Raw genomic sequence first — 18,580 nt, forward strand, 5'->3', positions numbered from 1 at the left:
TACCCACAGCGACTCAGAATGACTTTACTCAGATCAGACCACGATGCAGGGGGCCAGGAGTGCCCCAAGGCCCAGCTCTTTTAGAGCCTGGAAGAGAAGAGACTGCCCTGGGCCAGAAAGGCCCAGGCCTCGAAGTCTCACAGCTGACAGGAAGAGCCTCACCCACTTGCCACCCCGAAGTGCAGGCTCGGGTCCACTACTGGGTCTTGCAGTCCCCATCACTGCTGTGGGCCATCTTTACCTTCTTCAGCTCCTTCTGCAGCTCTGACTCCGCCAGCAGGACCTCCTTTGGCTTCTGGTACTGTAGACAAAGCCAGGGAGAAGACATAATTCAGTCACATCCCCCCTCCCTACACACACACATACACACACACACACACACACACACACACACACGGCCCCTTCTGATCTCTTTATACAAAGATGAGGAAATTGAGGCCTACAGGCTTGATTTGCTCAAGGTCACATGGCTGGGTAGGAGCAGGCCTTGGACCAGAACCCCAGTCCTGTGATTTCCACCCCTTCCCGTCACCCTCTATCCTCTTTCAGCTGTGATTCATAAGATCAGGCTTCTCCCTGAGCCCCCACTCTGCTCTCCCCTGGCTGAACTAGAGCTGCCTGTTCTGTGGCAAGCACACTCCAAGGGACTGGGGACTCCTATGGGCAGGGAAAGAGGGAGCCTCTCCCTGCTGCAGCGGTAAATTTGGGTGAATCTTACGGATATGATCAGGGTGCAGTTGGCATAAGCAAAGCTCAGCAAAGAGTCATCCAGAGGTAGCTGGTATCTGTCCAGGTCAGGAATGGAGAACTTCTTGTAGTACCTGTGGAGACATAAGCAGGACGAGTCATGACTCCTTGATTAAGCCAGGGGTTAGAGTGCCTCATACCACCCTTATACTGACTTTTCACCCAGTGTCTTCACATCCTGGGCTCTGTTTCCAAGGTTTCTGCATTTTCAAATAAAAACTTCTCCCTCGCCCACCCTTATCTCTGGGAGTTCCTCTGGGCCACTTCTGCAAGCTTGGGACTACCAAAGACACAGAAGAAACCTGGAATACACAGATAGCTCAGGCAAGCCGGGCCTCCTCTGCACCCCAAGAAAATGTGATATGTGTGCTAACAAGGGACAGAGTAAGGACATCTAGGGCGCTCCTCCCAAACTGGGGACTGACAGTTACCATTTACCTGAGACTTCCAGCTGAAGGCCTCAGCTACCTTTGTCCTCTGGGATCTCTCAAGGCGGTGTCAGCTGACTTACTTGTAGGCAGAGGGAAGTATATGCACAAGGAGAAAGCTCCCAGAGGGGACAAACCATGTGACTCATCGTGGAAGCTGGATTTCTGGGACTCGAGCACTTCGCTGGCCCTGCGACCCCACTCCTTTTCACACACCACACACAACCCCTATCGTCTGTAGGTGCCAGTCCAGAGATTAATGATCCCTTTTAGTAAAAAAAACAAAACAAAAAATCCCAGATAGCAACACCCATCCTATAATGTGTGTAACTGGACTTTGTTTTGCAGGAAATTTGACCTTTAAAGAAGAGGAAACGCGGCTCAGTGAGGTGAAATGTCTTGCCAGTCAGTGGAGTCAGGATTAAAGTTCCTTGCTCCTAGTTTGGTGCTTATCACACCAGAGCACAAAGAATGGCCTATTCATCACTAGCAGCTGGCCCGTTTGGCATTTTCCCAGGTGGAAGTATAGCCTAGGCTCTGGCCAGTGGCTGCCAGACCTGTCACCTGGGCACAGCATCATTGCTGCTGCCGAGGATGTGTGGGCTGGGGAGGGAAACCTGCAGGCAGGTACAAACAAACTCAAGTGAGGGGCCTGGAGAGGAGGGGCTTCTAATACTTCAGAGGAGCCTGGTCCTTGTGGTGACAGCTACCCCGAGTCCACTTCAAAAGCCCTGATGCCCTGGGGACTCAGAGAGTTGACATCAATGCAGCACTTCTGCCCCGCTCTCCCTGCCCAAATCCCTCAGTTTAGCAGAGGCTCTCAGGGCCCCTCTCCTCCCAGGTTCCCCGCTCCCCACCAAGGTGCTGGGACCCATGGCAGGAAAAGAATGTTTACTTAAAGGCTGACAGTTCAAAAGGAGTGGGGGCTGGGGGGTCCTAATAGCACCACAGGTTTGCTTTATTTTCCAAAGCTCTGCCCCAGGGAAAGGCGATCCATCTGCCTGCCTAACGGGGTGGAATGCCTGCCTCATCCTCTTCCTAGCCAGCACAGGCTGAGGTCTCTTCCTGGGGCCCTAGGTCTGGCCAGCAAAGGTGGCAGACACTGATAATAGGGAGAGTCAAAGGTTAAACAGCAGAGATTAGATGAACACAAAGGCTTGTTAGGAAGTGTTAACATCTTCCCTGCAAATATACACAAGAAGCAGAACCAGGAGAGGAGCAGCCCAACCACACGCAGCCCAGCAGAACCCACAGGGCCTGTGTAAGACCTTCCTGTGCGGAGCACGGGGGTATCCTATCTGCCTACCTGGCTTGCATGCTGGGCAGACAGGGGCACACCTGTGCACCCCAAGAGGGGCAATGTCCAGCTATATTCCCCAAGCTGGGGCAACGGGACTGCCAAAGGAATCCTGGGGTTTGGCCTCAATGACAGCAGGTCAAAGGGAATGTGAGGTGCGTGGCTTGCTGCCCCCTTCCCTGTCCTACTCCCACCTTTCACGAGGCATCGCCTCACAGAGTAGCTCCGCCCCTTCTCACCCCTGATTTTGGGGTTTGCCCTGAGAGGAATGGCATTTGACTTTCTCACCAGCACCTGGACTAGAGAGGGACCCACTGCACTTCTGGAGAAGTCAGAATGCTTAGCCTCAGGCAGCCCTAGGTAGGTAGCAAACATTTCCTAGGCATCAACTGTGTCCTAGACCTTGAGCTGTGAGCTGGAGATTTACGGGTAAAGAAGAAACAAGGCCACATCGCTGCCTGAGGAGACCGTGCTGTGTTCCTGCTAAAAGCTAACTCTTACAGAAAGTGGTTCCTGGGCTTTCTGCAACACTCCCCCAGTTCAACTTCCCTTCTCTGTCCTCAGTATCAGACACACATGAAAGGTGACATTTATTAATGCTGATTCTGTGCCAGGCACTGTTCTAGACACACTAAATCCTCAAAACAACCTTTTCAGGTTGGTTACTTCTATTATCCTCTTTTACAGAAAAGGAAACTGAGGCACAGAAAAGTTTGGTATCTTGCCAAAGTCACAAAACTCGTGAATGGAGACTCCCTAATTATAAGTAATAATTCACCAAATCTCCTGACCCCTCCATCTTTCCACATTCTTACCTCTAAGTAATAGACCACCTGGTCTAGGTTCCCTGCATTTCTACAAGGATGGGGCAGGTATGGGGGGTGGGCTCCCCGAGGAGCCAGCCACCCTGCAGGTCCCCACAGCACTCTCTCTAAGATACGGTGGTCTTCCATTCTGAATTTCAAAGGTGTTTAAAAGACATATGTGGAAGCGGACGCTCTCAGGAGGCCTCCTGGCCCTGCCCTGTGACCCTGGGAAAGCCAGGTAGCTTTGGACCCTCAGTTTCTTCCTCCAAATTCCTTCCTCAAATAAAGGAGCTGCCGTAGATGGACTTAAAGTTCATGGAACAGGCCAACTCTGTACCTCTCTTCAACATGTGCCAAAAAGCCCTCCTTCATTTTGGCTATTTCAGAAATGACCTACCACACCCCATCACTCTCTTTCCACTGTATCCCCTTCCCAATTCCCAGTCCTTTCCCAGCCCAATCTCCCTTGCAGTGAACTGAGAAAGGCCAGGTCTTCAGAGAGAGACTGGAGGACAGGCTGAAAGAAAAGGCAGGGAGGGCCACTGTGGAGTCAATCACGCTGCCCCATACAGTGCATGGGGGCCATGCCCCACACGCCTCAAGGGGGCGCCCTGTACAACTGCACACATGGTTGGGGGAGAAGCCAACCAGAGAGTCCAGCCCTTAGAAAACCGGTAGGCAAATCTTCCTTCTTCTTTAAACATCAAGGGTCTACACAAAAATGGCCATTCCTGCCTACAGCAGCCCCTCTTAGAGTCACAATACACATTCACATACTAAAGGCTCTCAGAAGTCCTACCGTGTTTCCCCGAAAATGAGACCTAGCCTCATTTGGAGCAAAAATTAATTTGGAGCAAAAATTAATATAAGACCCGGTCTTATATTTATTATATTATATTATACTGGGTCTTATAGTAAACTAAGATCGGGTCTTACATTAATTTTTGCTCCAAAAGACACATTAGAGCTGATTGTCTAGCTAGGTCTTATTTTTGGGGAAACAGGGCACGTACCAAAGAGAAACTTGTTTAATCCAGTTTCCTGAACCTATTTGAACACCGAATCCTGTTTTCTAGTGATGCCCATTAACACCTCCACAGTCTAGTATCGCTGATGCCAAATCAGCAACATTCTCTTCAGGTCCCAATTTGCAAAGAATTGGGAATCTGCTTCAGGCCGGCCATTGTACTAGGCATTTGTACGTATAGGGTTTCATCAAATTCTCCAATCCTTGAGGTAGGTATATGTATTCCCCTGTGATAGATGAGGAAACCTTGCCTAAAATTCCACAACTAATACATGGCAGAAGCCAGATTTAAGCCGACATCTTCCCACTCCAGCACCCTGGCTTGTTACAGCTGCCAGCTTCTAGGCGGAGGCTAAGAACATTTTCTGCACAAACACTCTTAACAGGAACAGATGGTTCCACACTGCGATCCTGGAAAAGCACTTTCTTCCTTCTCTGATTCATCCTCACTAACACCTGAGGCCAACGGCATAATGCACTGGAATCAACTCCTTCAAGAAAAGTGGCCAACCCAGTTCTTCAGGGACAAGGTAGTACGGACAGAGGAACTCCGGCTTCTATTAGTAACCACATGCCAGAACATTAGACCAGGCAGGCACAGAACCTCCAGATGAAGGAAGAACTCGAATCAGAGAGAAATGCCACAGTGTGGTGGAAACCAGATGCCTGGGCATTGAGACTGCCACTATCCCTTCAGCAAGTCACTTCATCATGCTGACTTTACAGATGCCCTTACATAACCATTAACATATAACACAAGAATAAAAATATGTACCCTGCCCACCTTTGGACAGTGTGATGACCAGAAAAAATATTTTTAAAGTATCCTAAGAAAGTTAAACACTGCTCAAAGGAATAGCCATTAAGTTCTGTTTAATTAATGGTAGTAAAGGTACAGGACACATTACTACTCCAGGTCAAAGATGAAAATGCCACTAGGCTCAAGATTAAGGGTTTAGTGGTCCCTCTCGCCTACCTCCCAGGAGAGGGACCTGAGGCCGGCTAGGCTGGGCCACTGGACCAGAGGCTCAGCGTTGGCTCCAAAGGGGACACTGACAAACTCTTCTCCTCTCCAACCCCTGGTCCTACCCCCTCCAGGGGCACTACCCCACCCCACCTGGCCTCACCCATCAGTTCAAAAATGTCTCCTGCTGTCTTGGGCACTGGAGTGGGCCTGTAGCCATGGAGCTGCTGGCCAACAGCGCCACCTACGGCTGGAGACACGCAGGAGATGGGACCCGGAGGACCTCCCCACAGATGAATTTTTTTGGTGAGTTAGCTAGCCTCTCTTTTCTCACTCCCCAGTAATCACATTTCTGTCTGATATCTGTATTCGACAGTGACCTCTGGGGGACAAAAGGGAGGCAGCAGCCAGCTCCACAAACTGCTGGGCTGCAGACTCAAGTGCTATCAGAAGCACTTTTGTTCCCAGTTTGGACCCAAGGCCTCTTACGCCAGGGAGTGCTTGCTGAAGCATGGAGTTTGTTTTCCTAAAGGCAATTTCTCTGTTGTCTGAAATTGCTAAATTCCACTTTAGGCACTGACTCCTGTTAATGATGAGAACAATAACGGGAATAAAGTGCCTTTTGTCTGAGGGCTTCAAAGTGCTTTATAAACGCAAACCCTTATTATTATGACTTTATATTTATACACAAGGTCCACTGCAGGGGCTACTGGCTGCATGTACAGCAATAATCCTGAAATTAATTCATTCATCTCCACCCCTTCCCTGTCCTCTTAACCCTGCCAAAGTGATGGGGTAGAGGGGAGGTCATAAGAAGTGGGCAGGACCCAGGGCTGCACTGGGGGAAGCCTGGGAGCCACACTGCTTCCCTCTGGGCCTTGTGGATGGACTTGAGGGAGATGAAAGGGGAGGCTGGCACTACACCACCTGAGAAGATGGGCAGAGCTGTGTCCTCCTTACTGCATGTAAACCAGCGGGGGCACCTCTGAGCTAAGCCTAGCACCCCATGAGGCATTCACAGCTTGGGTGGCTTCACAGCTTGTGGACCAGTAACTCACAAAACCTCCCATATCAATACCCCGAATCTACGTCATGGGAGTTGGTCATACACTGCAAGCCCTCTGGCCCACAGCAAGACTGATTCATTACAGCGTTCTTCCTTCTCCTGTGATCAGTCAGAGCTCCGGAAATGTAAATGGGATCGATGCATTTCTAAGATGGTCAGCCCGGAGGCATCCTTGCCAGGATCAAATCTCCACCTTGGCCATCTTCTGTTCCCTCAACCCTACATTTTGCCTTCCCCCAGCAGACCACCAGGAGAGGAGCAAACAGAAGTTGAGTACCCCTTTTGAAACGTAATGTAAGAGACTTCCAAGAGGCCAAAGCACCTGCCCACTGTCCCTTAGTCAAGGAAGGGATCAGGTTTGCTGCTCCCAGGCCAACACTTCAAAGTCCCGTAACTGCCACCTCAGATAAGTGTGACTTCCAGGTCCTGGCACCCTGCCAGCTCCAAAAGTGATATCCCCAGGCCAAGTTCACCATGGACTAGATCCAGCCAGAGGTCAAAGTCACAATAATCTCACAGCAAAACCACCTGAGATCATAAGTTAACAGCCAGGTGATTCCCTCATCCCCTCATTCAACAAACATTTATTGAGCCCCAGTATGTGTCAGGTACTGGACCAGACACATGTTCAAATTTCCCTGCCCTGATGGAGCCAATTATAGTATTCCAGCTGGTCTTGCTGGAAGGAAGCCCTTCAGCTTTCAGTGCCTACTGGGGTTTTAGTGCAGCCCTCTTCCCTCCCTCCCTCAGAGTTGGAGGAGGCGTCTCTGAGGCCCCTACCAGGGGTAGGGGGCAGTCTGAGCCCTAACCCAGGTCAAAGCCCACCCCCACCCGGTTCAGCCACAGGCAGCCCGCTGCCCACCACACTCCTTACTTTTTGTTGCTTGTTCTGACAACCACACAGCGCTCCGTCTGGTCCACACAGACACTATAGACATCCTTAGGGTAGGTGAGGTTTCGGATCCGCCACTGGAAACTCATCTTGGTGTCCTTGCGCATGAAGATGGGCTGCAGAAGGCAAATCCAACTCCTGGACTGTTCTTGGGGAGGGGTAGGAAGGGATGATTCCCCCTCCACAAAACTCTGCCCGCAGGCACCACGGGAGACAGTTCTTCTCCTCAGCTCCCTCTGATGCTGTTATCGTTGTGACATTCCAGGACTGGGACACTCGCCCTGGGATGACCAAGCCAAAACCCTTTGGGTATTCATTCATCAAGCACCTCTAGACTATTGTGTGCAGGTGGGCACATTGGAGATGAGGAGTGAACAAAACATGGTCCGTCCTCAAGGGCTGGCAGCCCACACCCCCCCAGGCCCCCTAACCCAAGACTCCTGACAGGTAGACATACATTGGCATTGCTCTCCTTGATGACTTCAGGCCCCAGGCTCCCTGCTCCATGGGGTGCTGGCTCTCCCACCTCAATCTGCCACTGGCCCAAGGCTCCCAGGGCACTTTTAACACGCCACTTTCTCACTGGGAAGAGAAGGAAGCAATGGGATTATGGGGATGAAAGGGGCTCTGCTCTTTTCTGCTGAATCATGGACATCACCGGAGGTAAGAGAACAGGATAAAAGTGGGAGCTATGGGCCTTTCCAATGGCTTTGTCCATCAGAGCAGGGACCTCACATCCTCTGAAATCTCAGTAGAGCATTTCAACCTTAGACAACCTATATAGGCCATATCATCGACACCCAGACAAAAGGAACTGGAACAAACTCGGCAAGGAGCCAAGTGGAGTTAAGAAACCCCCAGGTGTGGCTTTGACTAAGGGAAAAATGCAAGGGTTAGGAAAAGCGTAGCTATTGGTAACTGGGAAATTTTGGTTCCCAAAAAGTGAGTTGACATGCATTTTTTTCCATCTAAAAATGTGCAAAAGAAAAATGAAGAGGGTGAAAGTTGATAGGCAGATTTGTCTCATGACTCAGAAAGTCCAAATGTAGAAATTTACTCATTTCAGGTAAACCAGGTTTAAAACAACAGCCCCAAAGTTGTATTTAAACAAAATTTTAGGCACACATCATATTTTTAATGCATTATTTATAGAAGCTCTAACGGGAATTTTTTGTGATGGGGAATCATCCTTTTATCAGGCAAACAACCATCTCTGTTTTTACCTTCTTTTACAACCCAGATGTTTGCATAAGATTTTTTTTTTTTTTTTTTTTTCAAATAAGGCACATACATTGCAAACAAACTAGTTCAATGGACATGACCTGAAAAGCCCTGCCAGGGTTTTTGGAACCCCACTCAGCCGTGTCATTAGGACTGCTGTCACAGGGCAGCCCATCACTGCAGGAGGGACCTCCGAAGCTGTAACCCCTCTGTTCCTTTCCCCTCCTGCTGCATTGGGGCATCATCCAGCCTGAGCAGCCCAGGTGCTGCTAAAGGCCAGCAGCCTTCCTGATGCTGTTGTAAGGAGCTAAACAACTCAAAAAGGGCCAGGGATTCTGCTGCAGCTGTTCCCGTTAGCTCCCTTTTCTGGGCTGGGGGATGAGAGCTGCTGCCTGATTCTCTGAATCAGGAGCGCCGGTGGGTTTCTTTGAGACCTTTGGAGCAGCTGTGCCAAACCCAAACACCCTCACTGCTCTAAGTAAAGCACGCAAGCTGAACACAAAAGTGTGCTGTAAAATTAGAATTTCCCCTTGAATATGTGCTTTTACAAGGTCTGCTGCATTCTGCAATGTGATTTTATTACGTCTTAGGGCCAAAAATTCTCCCTAGAAACACATTTCCAAGTTTATAATGAAAATTAATATGGAAGAGTAAAATTTGGAAATATGCTTTATAGGCAACTTTTTTTTTTTTTTTCCCACAAATACTTCTACTCTCTTAAGTGAATGGACTGTGACCAGGAGTATATCCAAATCTATTCATTTAACATAGCACCTCGCTTAACTGAAAGCCAGCCTTCTGGGGGACTCTGTCACAGTCACAAACTCAGAAGTGACAAATGCCTCCGAGCAGCGGCTTATTGTGAGAAGACCCACACAGCTCACTCTGTACTGTAGGAAAGATCACTCCTTGATTCTCACTCAGACTATGTATAAAAGGCTATGTGTAGAATAAGGCAGAAAATTGTTTCCCCAGGCATATTGGCAACAGCATGAGAGGACAGCCCACACTGGAGAGCAATGGCAAAAGTACAAAGTACGGGGACCATTTAGTGTGAGGGCAAACAAGCACCCTTAGACCCTGGGGGGATCACTATAGGTGGAACACAATCATCACACATTTAAAGGTGGAGGTTCCCTTAGAAAGCATCCAGTCCAATGCCTGTATTTTCTAAATGGGAAATAGTGTTTCTTCCCTTGCTGCCACCCTCCAAGGGGACAGAGTATGAAGAATTACCAATACTCAGAGAGATAAACGAACCTGCAAAAGACACAGCTAAAATTCAGGTCTCCTACCTCCAAGTCCAGAATTTGAGTCACTAATAAAAGGCTAAATTATATTCTATTATTGTTCAATAAGCATACATGATATTTAGAAAGGTTTCTATCATTTTTCAGTAGCTCTACTTCTTTTTTTAAATTTTAGTCTTTGAAAGAAAGGCTTTATCTGACAATGTAATTTATGAGGAGCACCTAACTTTCTGGGGCTAGATAAGTGAGGCACCCCAGTAATAATGAGCCTTGTTAAATCACATGTCCTAACACATGATACCAGTGTGGCCAACAGAGGCAATTGCGACCCCAGGATTTCCTGTCTACTCTTTTACTCCAAGGAATGTTGGGTTTTGCACAGAGGCCTTCCCAAGGAGTACACTAAGGAGGAGGAAAGTCAGCTATTCATTTCTTTACCACTGATCTTAAAAAGCCACTCAGGTCACAGGAACTTAGTACCTTTGGTTGTTTCCCCTTGTTTTGTTTTGTTTGTTTGTTTGTTTCAATACTTTGGGATTAAATTCTTTGTTAGAAAGTCTCCTTATTCATTCCCTTATAAGACCAATAAATGATTTTCGTGAAGTCCTTGTTATTTTTTCCCATGGACGCGGGCATGAATGCAGACGTGCAAATCCACACTTTGTCTTGTCTTCTTGTCCTGTCTTTGTTCCTGAACTCAAGGACAGCTCCTGCGGCAACAGAAGACTGCTTCCACCTGCTGTCACTCTGATTTGATTATATGTTAAACCCAAACTGGTGTGTGCAAGGCAGCTCCCTGGGACGCTGTCATATCTTCCCAGCTGAGCCAGGGCCAGTCCTTGGAAAGGAGACTTTCAATGACCCTATAAAGGATCTGATGGGGACTATATGAAGGAGGCAGCGCCTGGGGGCTTTTTCCTAAGTCAGCAGGAAGCAGGCTGATGTCCCAGACTGCTGAAAGGAGGCCCCATCTTTCAGGTGGGCTGGAAAGTAGAGGTCCTAAAGGCCTCTTTCCCCAAAGCTCCAAGCCCTGGCCCACTTCCAATGTGGATAATTACATTCCCCTTTCCTAAATACTCCCTGCAGCTTAAACTGGATGTAGGATTCTTCTTTTCTGCCCTAAAACACTGCAACGTTGCTATGTGGCTATTAAACAGCTGCCACGTCCCATCCCTGAGGAGGCTGAAGAGAATCGAGTGGGTCATTTATAAAGCCAGTGAAGTGCTTGGGGATGAAAGTGCTCAATATCCTCCAAATGCAGCCTGGGGTGGTTAGGCTGGCAGTCAAATACCAAAGCAGATTAAGCCGGTAATCCGAATGTAATCGCTAGGGGATGGCCTGCCCTTCAGCCTATGCACCTCTGGACATGCTGTGTTCCTCTGGGGCTGGTTTGATGTTCCGGTCATTGTTATGGGGCCCTTCAGTTTTTTCCTCTATGAATACATACAGCCTTCATGTAAGAGGCTGTATGTATTCAGGGATAGGAATGAATAGCATTGAGAGGGTAGAAAAACTATGACACTACTATGCTTATTAACACCGACTGGAAGAACTCCAACCTAGACAGACGCACTACTTTCAATTCTTCCTCTATAAATTACTTTCTGAGTTTTTCTAACAGAAAACCAGTTTGGCCAATTATCAAATTTATATAATTAGCTAGAAAAATGGAAACTATTCCCATTTATGGCCACTAAAACACTGTTCATATTTTACTTAATAGAACACACAAGTAAAAGTCAGTTCAAGCCCTGGGATTATTTATATTTAAAAATTAATAATGAGACAGTTCCAGTCAAGATGGTGGAGTAGGTAAATGCTGTGCTCACCTCCTCCCAGGACCACATCAAAATTACAACTAAACTACAGAAAAACCAACTTTGAGAACCACCTGAAGTGTAGCTGAACAGAAGTCCTGTAATTAAGGATGTACAGAAGCCAAATGGAGACTGGTGGGAGGGGCCGAGGCACAGAATGGCCTGGTCCTACACCCATGTGTGGTGGTTAAAACTCAGGAGGGATATTTTGGCTGCAGAGGTACCCTCTGAGGAGTGTGGGGTTCCAGCCCCACACCAGGCTCCCCAGCCCAGGGTTCCAGTGCCACGAAGAGATGTCCCATGACTTCTGGATGTGGAAACTAGTGGAGACTGTGACTAAGTGAGACAGAAGGCAGTTGGAGTTCCAGGAGCTCCTTTTAAATTGCCCACATGGACTTACTCTCTGACAGACTCACTCTCAGCTCTAGAGCTAGGGCAGCAGCTCAAAAGGTGCCAGGGACATATGAGGAGGAACTGAATTGTCTGGCTTCAGAGCAAGGGCTGGAGGGGGCAGCTTTCTCCTAGACAGAGTGCTGGCAGAAGCCATTGTTCCTTTGTTGAGACCTACCCCCACCCAGCCTGCAGTGCAGGAGGGCACCATATCTGAGTCTTCATCAACCTGGCTAACACCATTCACCCCACCCTGGTGATTCCCTGAGACCACGGCCCCACCCAACTTGCAGGCCCACCCAAGTTGCTTCCAGTGGTTTTCTCATACAAACGGCCTGTCTTGGCTCATGCTGTGGGCTTTTCTAAAATCTCTCAAAGGTTCACAAACCCCAAACAAGGAGCATCTGACCTTGGCATGCCCTGTACCTCTTGCTAAGCAGTCCCAAGCCTAGCACTAGTGGCAGCCAGCCTCAGTTTGCAGCTTAGCCTCTCTGAGGCACCTCCAAGCCCAGCACAAGTGACACCCATCTGCAGATAACTTTGTAGCTCATACCCAGTGGCTGTAGGCAGGGCACAGGCAGCGGCTAACATTGGCCTGTACCACAGTCCCTTCCAAGAGGCCCCAGAACCAACATACCAACAAAGAGACAGGAAACATAAAAATGGAGATAGAGAACATAAAAAAGAACCAGTCAGACAAGAAGACTACAATAACTGAAATGAAGACTACCTTAGAGGGAATCAACAGTAGATTAGATGAAGCAGAGGACCTAATCAGCAATTTGGAAGATAAGGTAGCAGAAAACACCCAATCAGAATAGCAAGACAAAAAAAGAATCCAAAGAAATGAGGACAGTTTAAGGGGCCGCTGGGATAGCTGGGACATCAAGTATACCAACATTCATATCATAGGGGTACCACAAAAAGGAGTGAGCAAGGAATTGAAAACCTATTTGAAGAAATAATGACAGAAAACTTCCCTAACCTGGTGACCGTATTAGACATACAAGCCCAGCAAGGGCAGAGTCCCAAACAAGATGAACCCAAACAGGCCCACACCAAGACACATCATAATTAAAACACCAAAGGTTAAATACAAAGAGAGAATAGTAAAAGCAGCAAGAGTAACCCAGTTAGTTACCTACAAGGAAACTCTCATAAGACTGCCAGCTGATTTCTGAACATAAACTTTGCAGGCAAGAAGAGATTGGCACAAAATATTCAAAATGATGAAAAGCAAGGACCTACAACCAAGATTACTCTACCCAGCAAAGCTATCATTTGGAATTATAGAACAGATAAAGAGCTTCCCAGACAAGAAAAAGCTAAAGGAATTCATCACCAGCAAACCAGTATTACAAGAAATGTTAAAGGGACTCCTGGAAGAAAAAAAAAAGATAAAAAATATAAATAATACAATGGCAATAACTATACATCTATTAGCAATTACTTTAAATGTAAATTGATTATATGCTCCAATCAAAGACATAGGGCAGCTGAATGGATAAGAAAACAAGGCCCCTATATATACTGCCTGTAAGAGGCTCATTTCAGATTGAAAGACACACACAGACAGAAAGCAAAGGGATGGAAAAAAAATATTTCATCAAAATGGAAACAAAACAAAACAAAACAAAAGCTGGAGTAGCAATATCTATAACAGACAAAGTAGACTTTAAAACAACGCTATAACAAGAGACAAAGAAGGACCCAGCAATTCAACTTCTGGATATTTATCCAAAGAAACCCAAAACACTAATTTGAAATGATATATGCATCCATATGCTTACTGAAGCATTATTTACAATAGTCAAGATATGGAAGCAACTTAATTGTCCATCAATAAGTGAATGGATAAAGAAGAAGTGATAAATATATATAATGGAATATACTCAGTTATAAAAAAGAATGACATCTTGCCACCTGCAACAACATGGATGGACCTAGAGGGTACTATGCTAAGTGAAATACGTCAGAGAAAGATGAATACCATATGATTTCACTTATATGTGGAGTATAAAAAAGAAAATAAATGAACAAACAAAACAGAAACAAACTCATAGATACAGAGAACATTTTGATGGTTGCCAAATGGGAGGGGATTTGGGGGGATGGGTGAAAAAGGGGAAGGGATTAAGAAGTGCAGATTGGTAGTTGCAAAATAATCATGTGTATGTAAAGCACAGCATAGGGAATATAGTCAATAATATTATAATAACTCTATGTACCGTGTCAGATGGGTACTAGACTTATCAGGGTGATCATTTCTTAAGTTTTATAAATACCAGTCACTATGTTGTACACCAAAAACTAATATAACAGTGTCTATCAACTGTAATTGGAAAATAAATAAAAAATTATTAGAAGAAAAAAGAAAGAAAAGTTAATAATGAACACTACTTTGCAATGACAGCAGGTGGGGGTGTGGTGGTTAGAAATGGGTAAGAAAAGGATCAGCTGTTCAAAGGGCCTGGTGTTTCGAGTGGGGTGTTCCTCTCTGCCCATCTCTGTCCTGCCCCCACCAGCCCCTACTCAGGTCATTCAGGGGAGAGCAAAATTTAGTAAAAAGAAAAGAAAGCAGGGTTAAGTATTCTCAATTCCCAAGAGTTGTTGACTAAAGCATAGGCTCTCAATCAGACAGACCTAGGTTTAAATCCTAGCTCAGAAACTAACCAGCTATGTGATTCTGAACAAGGTGCTTAAACTCTTGAAGCTTCCAGGTTTTTGTTTGCTTGTTTTAACTGTAAAATGGGGACAACAGTACCTACCTCATCGGGCCGTAATGAAGATGACTAAACGAGATAATTCACATAAAGCACTTGGCATGGTGCTCAATGAAAGTTACGGTATGAATATCATTACTAGGTCAACTTTAGCCAAACAATGGTCTCCCGTGAACCTCCATTTCTGCGTTTTAAAAAAAGGAGTTTGGAGGCCACTGTCTATTCCCCGCCTGCCAAGAGGAGAAATGACAGGTTAATGTGGGATGCTACAAATGAAGGAATCTGGATTTTTTTCATTTTAATTTCATGTCCAAGCACAACTAAGAGACCCAGGTTTTATTTGTTTGTTTATTTTTATAGCCACAGCAGCTATAGCTGCTTGATTTGCTCTGTGTAGAAAAGAGAGGTGACGCTGGGGGCTGGGGGAGAGGAGCTGCAGCTAGTCTCTAGCCTGGTCATGCTGGTGGTTAGCCCACGTGACCTCTGCTTTCATAAGCTCGCCCCTGTTAGGCATTCCAAGGCTGTCACCCCCTGGGAGTGCTATAAATTACAATGCATTGTGAGGATATTACTACTGTATTGGTTTCCACCAAATCAGTGTCATATGCTAAACACATCAAGATTTTTAATAGCACCAGACTAAACCAATTGGGACTGGAGCCCAAGCAGCTCATAATAAGGAGGGATCAACACTTTACTCTGTGACTGAACATGCGCAGGACAAACATTTAAAGACTGGAGACTAAGAGAATGCAAACCAGCGTAATCCATGTTGTCGGTTCTAGACATTTATGAGCTGTCAGAAAAAGGGAAAAAGAAATTCCCTCACCACTACTACCTGTCGATCAGACCCAGGAAGAAATTAAAGTCAGGAATAATGACAAGAAAATAACCCAGTGCATGATTCCATCATTGGTCTTAGCATTTCAGGTAGAACTTAATAAAGAGACCAACTCCCACTGCTGACAGCCTCAGGCCCTGGGTCAAGGAACCAGTCACCTAGCTCTGGGAAGTCAGTTAATGCTGATGTGCAGACCTGGGAACAGAGGATGGACAAATCAAATAATTCCAAGAAATGCAAGTTGGAGCCGATTCTTAGAGGAAAAGAGCTATAGGAACGCAGATGACAAGGCTGCAAAAGCCACCATTTCTACCCCTTCCTCCCTTTGATTCAGACGTTCTCCAAGATGAGGGTCAGATTTCATAGTGTTGCTTTTAAGGCAAGGTCAGAAGCTGCTGCCTCTGGTACTTGCTTGTTCCTAATGTGGCTTCAAAAGACAATACAAGCAAAAAAAGAAAAAAGAAAAAAGAAAAAAACAAGCAAAGAAATTGCAGTAAAAGCCTGTCCTTACCACTACAAGGTTCACTTCCGGCGCCACCTTCTCTGTAAAGTTTCTCCCAACGGCTTCTCTACATCCCCCATTCCACCTTAGAGGAATTACCCACTCTCTCATTTGTCTGGGGTGGAGTGGTCAAACAGACAGACTCCCACTCCACTTCTGGTGTCTAGTGACCTCAGATTATTCTCAGGAACAATCTTGCTTCAAAGCCCTCAGTCTCCCCTGGCTCCCACATTTGATGCTGGGCCCCTCCCTCAAGCTCAGGTGAGAAGTATTCACCTGTGCTTAGGTCACTCCAAGTGTTCCTAAGGGCCCACGGGGAGCCCCTTTCACTTACCGAGTAGTTCACTCGTCTTCTCATCATATTCTTCGGCCATTTCCTTCCCGTCTGGGAACAAATAGTGCACCTTCCTTCTCCCTACGCACAAAGCAGAGAGCGCTTTACCCCCAGGCCTCCTCTTGCCTTGCACCTTGCAGCTCAAGGGGTCTACCTGGGAAACGTCGAGCCTTGAGCACACTGAGAAACCCTCCCAGAGCCTCCCAACTCCTGCCAACCATCGCCTACCATTACTTTAAGACATGTTCTGGGACTCTCTCCCTTTCTGAAGCTTTCTCTGAACAGGTCTTTGCTCTGCCATTTCCTCCACGATCCATAGCTCCATACTACTTTTCATCTCCTCCTTGCCCTCCACGTCTTTCAAAATCTAGCTCAAATAACAGAGGACTAATGCCCAGCAGGCAGGCCCAACGTACATTTAATGAATAAGAAGAGCCTCAAAGCCCTTAACCAGCTAAAGGTGCCACTTGCAACTGTGTCTCATCTACCAAGTCTTTTTCCTGTCCAATTCACTCCCCTGGGACACGGTTCCCTTGCGTTGTTCCTAATATGTATTCTAGGGAAATGCACCCCAAATCTGTACGCCTTTCAACCGGCCCCGAGGTCACAACACCCTTAATCGTTTGGATGGCTCAAAGAGCTGGAAGGGGTTTTCCTGTCAGGAGTGGAGTACAAGATGCTGCCTGTGAGCGACAAAGGGTGTGTGGCCTGAACCTCTTCTCCCCCTGGAGTCCAATCTTGAGTCCAGGCAGGACGTAGTGCTTACTATTGGCCAGGCGCTTTTCATCTTCTATTGCATTTAATTCTCACAATAATCCTAGATGCCACCATTATCTGTATTTCACAAATGAGGAAAATTGAAGCTTAAAGGTCACGCAACTTGTCCAAAGTCATAAAGCTACGTACGAAGTGACCCGCCCAGGCTTAAACTCACTTGTGGCCTACATCCATGCTCTAATAACCATACCAGGATCCAAGTGTTTATTGGTCATGTTTCTAGTGAATTATCTGTTTAGGCCTTAGCCTATTTTACTTGGGTATTCATCTTTTTTTTTTTTTACTAATCTAAATGAGCTTTGTATATACTAGCCCCATGTCATATATGTTGTAAATATGCTGTTTCAATTGCCTTTTAACTTTGTTTAAAGTGAGTTTTCCCAAACAGGTGTTTAATTTTTATATAATCAACTGTGTTTTCCTTTGTGGTTACTACCCAGAAGTTGTGCTTAGAATATCCTCCCTTACCCAAAGATTATATTTCATTTATACTTTAGTCTAATACATAGTTGTTATATATATATATGTATGTATGTATGTATGTATATGTATATAAAACATTTTAAGGATATTAATATATGATATTTTGTTAAAAGAAAAATGCATACGTGTGATTGTAGATGCATGGAAAAATATAGCTTACATATGAAATGTAATTTATGATTATCTCTGGATGGTAAGATTATGTTTATTTTTCATATTTCCATAATGAACATAAATTATTTTTGAATAAAAATATAAAATGTATTAGGTTCTCATTACCAACAGCAGTGATTCCTGGTGGGAAGGAGGTCAAATCACTCACCCACCCACCCACACACACCCCAGGAGGGTAAATCTACAGGAGAGGTTTGACAAGGTGTATTTGTATATTTAATATTAGTTTGTCTTTTTTTTTTTTTTTTGCTTGAAAAAAGAACTAACAACATTGTTTCACCAAGATCCTGGTTTCAACACTGTTTGTTTCAACACTGTCCTGAGACCAAAGGAAGTGAAAGCAGGGACTTGACCAGATATTTGCACACCTATGTTCACAGCAGTATTATTCACAATAGTGGGAGCAACCCGAGTGTCCATGGACACATGAACATACCACATGTGGTCTGTACATACAATGGACTATTATTCAGTCTTAAAAAGGAAGTTTTGACACATGTGACAACATGGATGAAACTTGAAGACATTATGCTAAATTAGCCAGTCACAGAAGGACAAATATTGTATGACTCCACTTACATGAGGTTCCTATAGTAATCAAATTCATTAAGACTGAAAGTTGAAGGCTGGTTGCCAGAGGCTGGGGGCAGGGGGAACGGGGAATTAGTGTTTAATGGGTATAGTTTCAGTTGAAGATGAAAAATTTCTGGAGATGGATGGTAGTAATGCTCGCACAACAATGTGAACGTACGTAATGCCACAGAACTGTACACTTAAAATGGTTAAAATGGTAAATTCTATGTTCTGTATTTTTTATGGTAAAAACAAAAACAACTGTCCT

The 18,580-nt window shown here is 45.8% G+C and overlaps 1 protein-coding gene across 2 annotated transcripts in view; it reads right to left on the bottom strand.

The window, feature by feature from the left end:
- The window catches only part of LOC109443971 (protein DPCD), a 20,206-nt gene continuing 1,626 nt past the window's right edge, over window positions 1–18,580 (bottom strand). The window contains exons 2-6 of one of the 2 annotated variants that reach the window (XM_019724960.2): window positions 16,306–16,386; window positions 7,685–7,809; window positions 7,210–7,343; window positions 719–821; window positions 1–301 (exon numbers count right to left, since the gene is read on the bottom strand). In XM_019724960.2, coding sequence (XP_019580519.2) covers window positions 197–301; window positions 719–821; window positions 7,210–7,343; window positions 7,685–7,809; window positions 16,306–16,386 — 548 coding nt within the window. In that variant the 3' untranslated portion in view covers window positions 1–196. Of the gene's footprint in view, window positions 302–718; window positions 822–7,209; window positions 7,376–7,684; window positions 7,810–16,305; window positions 16,387–18,580 lie in introns of both variants that reach the window. The other variant, XM_074339155.1, reaches the window with a different exon arrangement.

This window comes from Rhinolophus sinicus, linkage group LG07 (genome assembly GCF_036562045.2).
Source record: "Rhinolophus sinicus isolate RSC01 linkage group LG07, ASM3656204v1, whole genome shotgun sequence".
In the NCBI taxonomy this organism is placed as follows: domain Eukaryota; kingdom Metazoa; phylum Chordata; class Mammalia; order Chiroptera; family Rhinolophidae; genus Rhinolophus; species Rhinolophus sinicus.